General features: G+C 44.1%; 1 protein-coding gene across 2 annotated transcripts in view; it reads left to right on the plus strand.

Moving 5' to 3' along the window:
• The window catches only part of RAB31 (RAB31, member RAS oncogene family), a 140,132-nt gene that overhangs the window by 95,851 nt on the left and 31,069 nt on the right, over positions 1-13,212 (plus strand). For both annotated transcript variants that reach the window (XM_008261035.4, XM_051852158.1), the window contains exon 5: positions 88-194. In XM_008261035.4, coding sequence (XP_008259257.1) covers positions 88-194 — 107 coding nt within the window. The remainder of the gene's footprint in view (positions 1-87; positions 195-13,212) is intronic.

Consider the following 13,212-nt stretch of genomic DNA (forward strand, 5'->3'; position numbering starts at 1 on the left):
CTCATTAAATTGTGTTTTATGTTTCTACTTGGTTGAAATATTATAGCGGTGAGTCTTTTCATAGATTGCTTTACACTTTTTGTGTAGGATTCCTTTCATACCTTGAAGAAATGGGTGAAGGAACTGAAAGAACATGGTCCTGAAAATATTGTGATGGCCATTGCTGGAAACAAATGTGATCTGTCAGATATCAGGTAAGGCACACTTGACAGTTTTGTGTGTCAGTTCCTATCCTGCACCCCGAATAGCCGTATATAAAGAGATGTGATTTTGTCGCTGTGTCTGCTTTCCGTGTAGTAAATGTTTGGGTCATTTACTTGTAGTCAGTGTGGCATTTTTTCAGCCAGATTGGAATTCAAAGAAAATGGTAATGAAATGTAAATCTGATGGACTTTAGTGATGAATATTAAAGTCAAATCTCCTTGGGGCCAGTGTTGTGGCTATAGCAGGCATAGCTGCCACCTGTGACAACGACATCCCATCTGGGTGCTGGTTCCTGTCCCAGCTGCTCCACTTTGATCCCACTCCTTGTTAATGGCCTGGGAAAAGCAGTGGAAGATGACCCAAGCATTGGGGCTGCTGCTACCCACATGGGAGACCCAGATGAAGCTCCTGGCTCCTGGCTCCTGGCTTTGGCCTGACCCAGTGCTGGCTCTTGTGGCCATCTGGGGAGTGAACTAGCAGGTAGAAGATCTCTTCCCCCCTCTCTCTCTCTCTCTCTCCCTCCTTCCCTCTCTCCCTCTCTCCCTCTCTCCCTTTCTCTCTGTAACTTGTGAGTTTCTAAATAAATCTTTTTAAAAAATCAAATCTCTTATATATAAACATAGTTCCACCCCTGGCTCTAGTATCTTCTGTCTAGGTTGCTTCATGTCCTTCTGTTGTTATTATTATCACTAACACAATTTTAGTAACACTTTCTTACAGAAATGGCCATCAGGACTCCCTGATGTATTTTAGTTCTAGACTTTGGCTAAGAGATAGTCAAGTGCACACAAAATCACTTCTGTTCCCAGAACTGAAGGTGACACACTGTATTGGGGCACCGTGGCTTCCCTCAGTGACAGTGGATTGTGGAAGTTCCTGTCTCTGGAGAGAGGTTTGTGGAGACCCAGGCCACACACGTTGCAGAGAGTTAATGATCACTGCATCTAAACTGCTAACCTCGCTGTTTCACTAAATAGGAGAGGTCTTCAGAGAGTTCCTAGAAAATGTGTTAGGGGAAAACATGCATGGCTTTTAAAATTTTTTGCACCAAAGTAAGCTTATCTTTTAATTTCACTTTCCATGAACTCTCAGAAGTCCCCTGGTAACTGTTGTAAGGAAGGAGATGGAAGTCCTTTCTTACCCAGAGGGGATACCTTGCAAGTATGGGTCCCTGATTTTTCCTATACAGAAACCTATGATAAAGTTTATTTTATAAATTATGCAGAGTAAGAGATTAACAAGTAAAAATATAGTAGAACATTTACAGCAGTACATGATCATTGAAATTATTTGAAATTCATGGATTATTTATTTCTAGAATTTTCCATGTAATATTTTTAAGTTGTAGTTGACTGGGGGTAACCGACAGTGAGAAAAATGAAACCACAGATACAGGGAGGAATTATGTAGTGAATTTGTGTTGTCTCCATTCCCTTGGTGAATTTAATTTTCAGAAATTCAGCAGTGGATTTTCATGACAATAACAACATTGTGCTTCTGGTTTAAATATGGTTAAACCACAGTTAAATAAACAATGAAAAATTAACAAATTGGTGTTTCTTTGGGATTTCAAAGCTTTTTATCACATGGCGTCAGGTTGGTTTATAATGACAGCCATAAACACCACTTAATCGTTTGTTTTTCTGGGGATTGGACAAATCTTTAAACTCCCCAGACTTAGTTCAGATGTCTGCCTTCTAATCCTAAAAGAGCTTGCTCAGCTTGTATTTCCAGCAAAATCACTTTAGCCTTTGTCATTGGGAGGGGCCTCTGCTTAGAGGAGGGGCTATCATCTGACACCGAGCTGAGCCCCTGTGTCCTGGGAAATTAGGCCGAAAGTGGCGTAAGCTTGAGTGGTATTAGCACTCTTGGTTATCTGGAACTGAAACAGTTGAAATTAATTTCAGGAACATGAGGAAGTTGTTGGAAGGTGCTGGTATTCGCGTGGTAAAAATTGGGCTGTTTTCAACTTTGGCATTTGAAGTATTGGCCTGGGAGTCTCTGTTTCAAGTCTAAAATGTGGGGGAAGGATCCCGACATCATGACCAGGTGCCTGTGGCCCTGTGAGGGAATTTGTACAGTATAAGATGATGTTTGCACAATAACCATGAGAATGAGAGGGAAAGGCCTTTTAAAAAATATTTCATTTTATTTGAAAGAGAGAAAGATTTTTCATTCACTGTTCACTTCCCAAATGCTTGCAAAAGTCAGGACTGGGCCAGACTGAAAGCAGGCTGGAACTCCCTCCAGGTCTCCCGTGTGGGTGCAGGGCCCAGGCACTTGGAGCTTCTTCCACTGCTTTCCCAGGCACATGAGCAGGGAGCTGGATCAGAAGGAACTCCTCCAGTGTGGGATGCAGTGGCTTAATCTGCTGCACCACAACTCCGGGCCCATGACTGTGAGTTGATTTGTATTTTCCTAATGACTAATGCTGAGAAGCTCATCATATGTTTATTGCCGACTTGTTTACCTTTTTATTTTTTTTTAATTTTTTTTAAGATTTTTAAAATTTATTTGAAAGAGTTACAGAGAGACGTAGAGACAGAGAAAGAGGTCTTCCATCCACTGGTTCACTCCCCAGGTGGCCGCAAAGGCTGGAGCTTCGCTGATCTGAAGCCAGGAGCCAGGAGCTTCCTCTAGGTCGCCCACGCGAGTGCAGGGGTCCAAGGACTTGGGCCATCTTCTACTGCTTTCCCAGGAAGAGGAGCAGCCGGGACTCAAAACAGCGCTCATATGGGATGCCGGTGCACACACACACACACACACACACAGTGTGTAAAGGATAAGATCAGGATAATTAATCAGTCACTTAAATCAAGTGTTTCTTTGTGTTGGGATGTGTATCTTCTTTGAGAAATGCATTGGCAAGAATACAAATGTACTTCAAAAAGTTCATGATTAAGTGGAGTTAAAAGTTTATTTTGGTGCAAAAATGTTAATTTAAATCCATGCATATGAAATATCTTCAAAAAGTTCATGGAAAAATGCATATTATGGAAAAGCTGGGAGCTGGCATTGTAACCCAGTGGGTAAAGCCCTTGACCTCACATGGGAGACCTGGAAGAAGCTCTTGGCTCGTGGCTTCAGATTGACCCAGCTCTGGCTGTTGCGGCCATTTGGGGAGTGAACCAGTGGATGGAAGACCTCTCTCTCTCTCTCTGCCTCTCCCACTCTCTCTCTGTAACTCTGCCTTTCAAATAAATAAATACAACTTTTAAAAAGAAACTGCTTCAAGAAAATAATTGACAATCTAGAATTCTATAAGTAATAAGAATATTTTTCTTTATAAAAAATGGTAAGAAAAAACTGTGCGTGGGTTTCAGATTTTTTCACAGCAAAAAAACCTTACATTTTAATCTCATTTTTCCATGAACTATTTGAAGGACCCCCCCCACACATGATTTTTATAGATTCTGAATACAAGTTTCTTATTAGATATTATATGATTTTCAAGTGTTCTCTCCCATTCTGTGTTTGTCTCTTCACAATATTTTTTTAAAAAAATATTATTTATTTGAAAGGCAAGGTGAGAGAGATCGATCTCCCACTAATTTCAAACTGACTGTTAATGATTTCTAATTTAATTCCATTGAAATCAGAAATATGCTTTCTATGATTTTAATTTTTTGAATGTATTAAGGTTAGTTTTATGGCTTAGTGCATCATATAGTCTGTCTTAGAGAATGCTGCATGTGAGCCTGAGCCTTGTAAGTTTCTAACACATATTTTTATACTCACTGTTCTCCTTTGAGAGAGAGAGAGAATCAGCCTAAGGCTGATGGCCTTCTGGACAAGTGTATCTAGATAGAATTTAATTATGCTTTGTACTTACATATGTATATATTTTAATTACATTGTTTTCATGACAATTGATATAAATGTTCCATTTATGATAGTGCTATAAAATTTCATTTAAAATGTTAAAAATTTGACTTAATGCACTACATGATTGTCTATGTGGAAAACCTCAAGAAATAGGTAAAAAAAATAATTTCCCAAAGTAATGACTAATAAGCAGAGTTGGAGGATACAAGGTCAGCACAGAAAATTAATTATATTTCTGTGTAATAACTAGGAGTATGCAAAAACTGAAGTTAAAAACCCAATGTCCTTTATAGTTATTCCAAAGAAAATGAAATATTTAAATATGTACTTAATGAAACATATTTAGAATTTGTATATTGAAAAAGTACAAACTGTTGGGGCCTGCATTGTGGCGTTACTGGTTAAGCTGCTGCCTATGATACAGGTATTCCATATGGGCATGGGTTCGAGTTCTGGCTGCTCTGCTAATATGCCTGGAAAAGCAGTGGAAGGTGTCCTGAGTCCATGGGCCCTTGAATCTACTTGGGAAACCCTGATGGAGTTGAGGCTTCTGCCTTTGGCCTGGTGCAGCCCCCACCATTCTGGCCATTTGGGGGAGTGAACCAGAGGGTGGACGCTTGCTCGCTCTCTCTCTGTCTCTGTCTCTCCCTCTCTATCTGTAACTCTACGTTTCCAATAAATAAATAAGTCTTTAAAAAAAAGTATGAACTGCTATGAAATAAACTGAGTAACAAATAAATGGAGAGACATACTGGGTTCATGAATTGGAAGTCTTAACGTAGTAAAAATGTTCATTATGTCCAGATTGATTTATAGGTTTAAATGTTAAATAGGTTTTTAGTTTTTTTTTTTTTTTTTTTTGTAAAAATAAGCAAAGCCATTCTAAAATTTGTATGCAAAGTCACAGGCACTAGAATAGCTAAGATGTTGACAGAAAAGAATGTCATAGAAGGAGAAGAATGTAGTGGAAGGAATCGTTGTATCCTGAATTAAGCATTGCTGTATAGCTTCATTGATCAAGACACTGTGGTATTGACAGTGAGATGGGCTTGTGGATCAGAGGAACAGAGAACCCAGAAATAAATCCACAGAAATGTGCACACTGATTTTTGACAAAGATGCAAACACAATTCAGTGGTGGAAGAATTGCCTTTGTAACAAATGGTGCTAGAATAATTGAACATCCATAGGAGAAACAAAACCAAAACCAAAGCAAGCTTCAACCTTATGTAAAAATTAATCTAAAGCAAATCATAGACTTTTATGTGAAGTGTTAAAACTGTAAAATTTTTAGGAAAACTCCTAAGAGAACATCTTTAGGATCTGAAGCTAGGCAGAGTTCTACTTGACACCAAAAACATAATCCATATAAGGAAAAATTGATAAAGTGGACCTGTTCAAAATTAAAAATGTTTGCTCTTTGCAAGCCCTTGTGAAGAGCATGAAGGGCAAGCTATGGATTGGGAGAAAATATTTGCAAACCACACATCTGCAAAGGACTAGAATGTAGACAATATAATGAGCTCTCACAATTTAACACGTAAAAAAAGAAAATGACTATGCGGAAATGGGCAAAAAGCATGAACAGACCTTTCACTCAGCAGAATGGGAAGATGGTGAGCCAGGGATACAAAAAGATGTTCAACATCGTTATCCAGCCTGTCAGAATGGCTGAAATAAAAAACAGCAGCAGCACCCAGTGCTGACGAGGATCTAGAGAAACTGGGCCATTCCTGTATTGCTGGTGTGAATGTAAAATGGCACAGGCACTGTGGAAACCAGTTTGGCTGTTTCTTACAAAACCTATGCAATCACCATATGGCCCGGCAATCACACTCTTGGGCATTTATCCCAGAGAAATGAAAACTTGTGTTCATATAAAACCTGTGCACTTAATTTATATTAGCCCCAAAGTAGAGTCTGCCCAGATGTCCTTCGACAGGTGGGTGGTTAAACACAGTGTGGTGTATCCCTACCATGAACAGCACAGGGAAGCAGACGGCAGAAATGTGCACCTTGTTTGAATCTTCAGGGGAACTATGCCGAGTGAATGAAGCCAGGCCCAAAGCTTTCGTGGTACATGATTTCATTCATATTAACAGTTTGAAATGAAAGCACTTTAGATACAGAGGGTACAGTAGTGGGTACCTGTGGGGAACAATCCGGACTAGACTAAGTTACTCGAATTAGGACTTATTCTATGCATCTGCTCTCCCACAATATGGCGCTGGGAGAGAAGTAAACAGCTTCCGCACAGCTGCCTCCAGTTCAACTAATAAACTGTAGGACTTGCTCCTGATTGGAGGAGAGCAGCGTACTCGGCGTGTGGGCAGCCGAGTTGGGATTGGCGGAGGAGGACTATAAAGGAGGAGAGAGACGGCATGCATCGGGAACATCTATGGGGAACATCTAAGGGAACCCGTGCAGCCCCCGAGAAGAGCCGGCCGGCGGTGTGCCGCTCCCCTGCGGAAGTGGGGAATGCGGCCAGGGGGAACTGCCCTTCCACGGAGGTGGAAGGGATAGTAGCCAACCCGGGAAGAACCAGCAGCAAACCCGGGGAGGGCCGAGCAGACGAAAGAACAGCGCAGGGTCCTGTGTCGTTCCTCCACGAAGAGGGGGAGCGACATAATGGTGCCGTGACTCGGATGTGAAGCCTAGGCAGGGTCCTGTGTCGTTCCTCCACGAAGAGGGGGAGCGACAGGTACCCAGGGTTATAGTTGGGGCAGTGGAGAGTGGGGAGGTGGAGGGAAGTGGGTGTGGATATAAAAAGGGCAACATAAAGCATCCCTGTGATGCTGGAACTGCTCAATAACTTGTCTGTGATGATGGACACATGACCTCACACAGGTGATAAAATGGTGTAGAACTTAATACACACCCACATGCACAGGACACACACACACACAAGCGAACACAGTAAAATTGGGAAAATCTAATCTGAGCAAGATCGAACTGATTGGGAGCTGTGGTGCAGTGGGTTAAGCTACCACTTGGGGCTCAACACCTCTCATATAAGAGTGCCGGCTCAAGTCCCATCTGCTCTGTGCTTCTGGTCCATCTTCCTGAACACAGCACCTGGAGGGCAGCAGATGATGGCCCAAGTACTTTGGTTCCTGCTACCCGTGTGGTAGAACTCTTTAGAGTTCCTGGCTCCTGGCTTTGGCCTGGTGTAGCCCTGGCTGTTGTAGGCATTTTGGAAGTGAGTCAGTGATATTTATTCTTTCTCTCTCTTTAAATAAGTAATCCTTTTTCTAAAAAAAGATAGAACATATCAATGTCAATATCCTGTTTCTGAAACTACGCTATAAAATGAATATCTTAGTGTTACTTCTTATCATTGCATGTGAATCTGTAGTTATCCCAATAAAAAGTTAAATGAACAAAAAGTTGATTTAGATAAAAATAATAAATAAGTACTAGATGGGTGATATATGTATGTATTATATATGCATATTATATGCTCATAAAGGTACTTCAAAAAGTTTATGGAAAATGGAATTAACAGTTTATTTTGTTTTTGTTTTAATTTAATTTTATTTATTTTGAGAGACAGAGATCTCCTATCTGCTGGTTCACTTCCTAAATGCCTGCCACAGCCAGGATTGGGCCAGGCAGAGGTGCCGCAAGGTGGAGGATTAGCCTAGTGAGCCACGGCGCTGGCGGGAATGTCTTAATCACTATGCCAGGCACTCCAATATGCAGTGTCTTAACCACTATGCGAAATGCCCGCCCTCATAAGTTTATTTTGGTACAAAAATTTTTTGAAATGCGTGCATAAGAGAAGTCTTCAAAACGTTAATGGAAAATGAGTATCATGAGAAAACTATGCATCAGGAGTTTTTTTGCAGCAAAATTATCTTTTAATTCCATTCTTTCATGAACTTTTTGAAGTGCCTATGCATGCACGTGTGGCTGAAATTGCAGAGAGGGGATGTGATTGACCATAGTTTTGTGAACATAGTTGTCCCAGGATGAATGTAACTGTAACTAGCACACCCATTGCACAAAGGGAAAAACAGGACAACTGTATTAAAATGAATGCCCACTTAAGAAAGCGGGAGAAGGGAATTCTAATTTGCTGGTCTGTGCCCAGTGTCTGTGGCTCCTGTGAGACAGGAATAGTCTGGTATGTGAGAGGCCCGAGACCCTGGTGGCCATCTCTGTACTGACACCTGTCCGTGCACAGGAATCAGGCTCTCGTGCAGCCAGTGTGGCTGCTCCAGATTCTGCCTGCTGCTGTGAATTTTCTGGGGAGTCAGCCGGAGCTCTAAACCCCAGACCTTATTCAGAGCCTGACCTTCTTTTGCTCTAATCTCAAAAGAATTTGCTTCTCTGTAATTCCCAGAATACTGAATTTGATTTTTTCTATTGGGGATTGTAGAGTGACAGTATGAAGATTTGTGTGTGTGTGTGTGTGTGCGCGCGCGTGCACACAAACTAATCTCATCTAACAGATTTTGCTTGTGTAAGCTCGCCAGTCCTTCAGAGGAGTTCTGCCTGGCATACTGTGAGCGTGGCTGAAATAGCCATGGCATGAGCTCTCTCAACCTGGCCCGGCTCGTGGGAGGCATTTGAGTGCAGAAGCGCTTGGCAGCCGATACGGCCGTTCAGCAGTCAGCGTGTTTTCATATCCACGGGTGCTCCACAAGCTGGTCGAGGGCTCCACCCTGCTCCCCAGAGTGAAATGCAGTTGGGAACACCCGGCCAGGGAAAGTCAGGTGTTCTCTAGTTTGGAATTTTTTGACTGTCTTAAACAATTTAATAAATAAATAAGATTTATTTATTTTATTTGAAAGGCAGAGTTACAGAGAGGTAGAGGCAGAGAGAGAAGCCTTCCATCCACTGGTTCTCTCCCCCATTGGCCACAACAGCCAGAGCTGCACCAATCAAAAGCCAGGAGCCAGGAGCATCTTCTGGGTCTCCCATGTGGGTGCAGGGGCCCAAGGACTTAGGCCGTCCTCTACTACTTTTCCAGGTCATAGCAGAGAGCTGGTTTGGAAGTGGAGCAGCCGGGACTCGAACCAGTGCCCATATGGGATGCCGGCACAGTAGCCAGTGGCTTTAACTGCTATGCCACAGTGCTGGCCCCTTGAACAATTCTTTTTTGTTTGTTTGTTTTTAAAGCTTTTATTTAATTAATGCATTTTTCATAGGTAGAACTTTAGGAATATAGTGGTTCTTTCCCCCATACCCACCCTCCCACCCCGACTCTTGTCCCACCTCCTACTCCCTCTCCCATCCCCTTCTACATTATCGTTCATTTTTAATTAAATTTTATATACAGAGGACCAACTCTATGTTAAGTACAGATTTCAACAGTTTGCACACACACACACACACACACACACACAACATATAGGCTTCCTGGTCTGGCTGAAAGACCTGTGAGAGCATTTCAGGCATGGAATGCCAAGACTTTGTGGCAAAGTGTGTCCTACACTAAGGATTTCTGTAAGACCCGAGTGGAAAGAAGGGGCCATCAAAGAAGGATGTACTCTTCTCTGAAGGGAGGAGAACTTCCACTTTGCTTATGGCTGTGTCCAAATACTGATGGAGTCTGTGGTCACAAAAGGCTTCTATAGCCTTGGCAGCTCATGGGAAAAGCCTCTGGTGATCACTGACGTCATAAATAAGAGTGTTAATTGTTAAAGGAACAATGGAAGTCACTGTGCACTTACTCCCCATGTGGGACCTCTGCTCTTAATGAGTTGTACTATGAGAATTAATGGTAAAACTTATCTTCAAACAGTATTTTGTACTTCATGTGTCTGTGTGGGTGAAAACTGTTGAAATCTTTACTTAGTATAGAGTTGATCTTCTGTATATAGACATATTTAAAATGAAGCTTAATGAAGAATGGGATGGGAGAGGGAGTAGGAGGTGGGACAGGATGGGGGGTAGGAGGGCAGGTATGGGGGGAAGAGCCGCTATATTCCTAAAGCTGTACCTGTGAAATTTATACTTATTAAACAAAAGCTTTCTATTAAAAAATCTCTGCTCAAATTGTCATGAAATAGAGCAGTTTGCCGTCTCTCTGACTCCTAGCCAGGGAATTAGAGTGGAGTGTGGGAGACTAGGCCCGCACAGAACAGGTGCTCCGTGGTGTCACTCCACTTCTTTCCAGCCAGCACTTGTGGCTCCTTGTGAAGTTGTGCCTTGGAGAGTCCTGGGCCCAGCTCCCAGGAGCAGAGAGAGTGTGCTCCCCAGGCCTGGCTAATCCTTCTTCCCACCCCCCTGCTGATGCAGGAGTAAGGACTGCAAAGTTGGAGACATTCCAGGGTCATACAAGGTTGACAGAAAATAAGGAGACCCTTCACTGAGCTGAGGGTGCCAATCCCGGGGTATCTGCTGACGTGGGTGCAGAGAAGAGAGAGGACCTGACCTCCTGTCAAGATGCAGGAGAAGCTGAGCGCAGAGCAAGGAGCATGCAAGGTTTCTAGGGCTCGAGGACGGCAGATTGGCCTGGGGTCTAGATAGGAAAGAACCTCTTTTCAGAATGTCTGGGGATCCCAGCGAGAGGCTGCACAGCCTTGTCCTGGACTTGGTGGGAAAGTAGGGCAGTGAACAGTTGAAAAGGAAAAAGTGGTTTTACAGCTTTCCTGGACATAACAGTCTGTAGGGCACTTGTTAAAAACTTTCATTCCATGGCTCTGCTCCAGGGAGTGTGATCCAGTAGGCACAGGAAGGCAAGCGATAGGCGATTTTTTTGAAGTGATCATTTTCTCAGTGGTCTGAGGGTCAGACTTGGAAGAGCCTTGCTGTAGGCCATGGGGGTTTATGGTAGAACATAATAAGGAAGTCCCAGAATCTGTGCTAGCAGGTCTCTGACTGCAGGCCGCACTTGGCTGGGCCTCTTCCTTACCCTTTGATGTCCAAAAGCAGCAGCATTGTTCAGGATCCAGAAGTAGTGCCCTTGCCCCCAGCCTCCTGTGGTCCCATCAGAAGCCATTCCCATTGCTCTCTGCCGCCTCCTCTTTTGCATCTCCCACTGATACTCACCAGGAGGGAAGATGTGGTTGTGTTCGCCTGTCTAATGCACATGAGGCCACCCTGCAGGGCACTGTGCTCCCCCGTCTCCAGCCTGTACTTGGCTGTCTTTGGCTTGGGCCAGGAGTGCTGGCACATTCTCGAGAGGGGCTGAAGGTATTTCAGGAACCATCTGCTGCTCTAATTGGCAATGGGGCCAGGATCCTCCAGTGTCAAGGTTAGAGGAACACGAGAAGGTCCTCTCCAGCCCTGGCTTTTAAGCCACAGTTATTCTCTGCAGTTTCCTCCTAGTACAGGCAAGATCAGCCTTACAAATAAGTATTGATCTGTAACTACCACACAAGCGATCTCCTGTCTCTACCTCTCTCTGTAACTCTGTCTTTCAAATAAATAAAATAAATATTTTTTTAAAAAACCAAGTAAGTGATTGCTTGGTAGAAATTATGCTCACATCTTCCCTTTTTCATAGCAGTTTCCAGTTTTTCATTTCCTTAGCTTCATTTTATTTTCTGACTTTTAACTCTTGGCTGCACACACATCCCCTTTGATCCTTCCAAATCTGGAACTCTTCTCGCCTGTCATGGATAATTTGGACGTTGGCCTTTGTTTGATGGCTTCTAGCTTGAACTGCTGTTCAGGCTCAGGGGCCTCCTGTTGGTTTTCCCCTGAAATTCCACCCCTCAGTGTGTACTGAGGGCTGTGAATGGATCAGAAGGGTTGAGGAAGGGATGAAGCCGAGGTGCTGACGTAGGCATCCCCCGAGACTTCATTTGGTTTACCTTAGAAGCAGTAGCAGGGGAAGTTACCCAACAACAGTGACCATGGAGACAAGCGCTTGGGGAAAGAGGGAACCTTCTTCTCTGAAATGGTAGTGACTTCGGGATGGCTTTGCTGCCACTGGCCTCTGCAGCCCGAGATTCCTCCACTGTCCCCGTGGACACAGCCCCGAAGAATCAGGAACTGTCTTTGTGCACCCTCGCCTCTTCTGGGGAATCGGCCATCAACTGACCTTCAGTCCCTTCTACCCACACTTTGTTATCTCCTGGAGAAACACAGAGAGAGACTGATGGGACGGCTGCCGTGAGCAGGAGTTTCCTCCTAGAGCACAGCTTCTACGTGGGTCGTCTGGGGTGAAGGTGTGAGCAGGGTAGGCAGGAAGAAGGAAAGCAACTTGGTCAGCAGATGCGTTCTGGCGGTTCTTTTGTATGCGGTGAAGTGCCGTGGGAATTTCAAGAGAAGACTAGATCTTTACTTCTGTTCGGAGAGCAAAGAGAGGGAGTGGCGAAATATCTAATGAGCACCATGAGGCCGCTGTAATCATGTTTCAAACGGCAGCATGCCGGAGAAAGCCCAGCGTCAGCCAGGGTGATTAGGAAAGGCCCCTGAGTGACCTGTGTCCCTGGCGGGGCTGGGGAGGCTGAGTTGAGTAGGAAGGGGGAAACTCCGGGACAAAAGCCTGAACTTGAGATTGAGCTTGACACGTGTGGTGGGGGAGGGGCCGCCGAGCACAGTTGGCCTGGGCACGGGTGGGACAGAGAGAAGGACCATCTGGAAAGCACGTGGAGGGCTTTGGGCTTGCTAGGTTGGCTCCTGCCTCCTGCTTCCCTTTTTCCCAGATCCAGGGCAGCCATTGTCAGACCAGGGTTGTGGCCTCAGGCTCTTTAGAGATGAATCCTGCTGACCAGCTTCCAGATAGGCTGTGGGCGCCATTCTGGATTCTTGAGGATTCTTTTATGTGCAGGGATTTGGGCAACTTCCTGTGCAGTCTGGAGCTAGAAAACGGGGTGGCCTGCACCTGTTCTTCCACAGCTTCCACCAGCCAAGCTAGGAGAGCCACTGGGCATCCTCTCCATTGTCTTTATATTTTTGGATAAAGTTGCAGGTTTTTTTTTTTTTTTTTCCAAATGTATTTGAGAGGCAGAGAGAGAGAGAGAGAGAGAGAGAGAGTGCTCCCATCTGATTCAGTCCCAGATATTTAAAAGGCTGAGGCCAGGATCCAGGAACTCAACTCAGGTCTCCACCGGCTCCCAGAGTGTACATTAGCAGGAAGCTGGAGTTAGGAGGAAGAGCTGGGAACTGAACCCAGGTATCCAGTGTAGGACGTGGGTGTCTTAATTGCTAGGCTAAACTGCCCAAAATTTGAGGTTTTTAACATGTTAAAAGTAGACTTAAGAATAAATCCTTTTTTTAAAAAAA

The sequence above is a fragment of the Oryctolagus cuniculus genome, chromosome 10 (assembly GCF_964237555.1).
Source record: "Oryctolagus cuniculus chromosome 10, mOryCun1.1, whole genome shotgun sequence".
NCBI lineage: Eukaryota > Metazoa > Chordata > Mammalia > Lagomorpha > Leporidae > Oryctolagus > Oryctolagus cuniculus.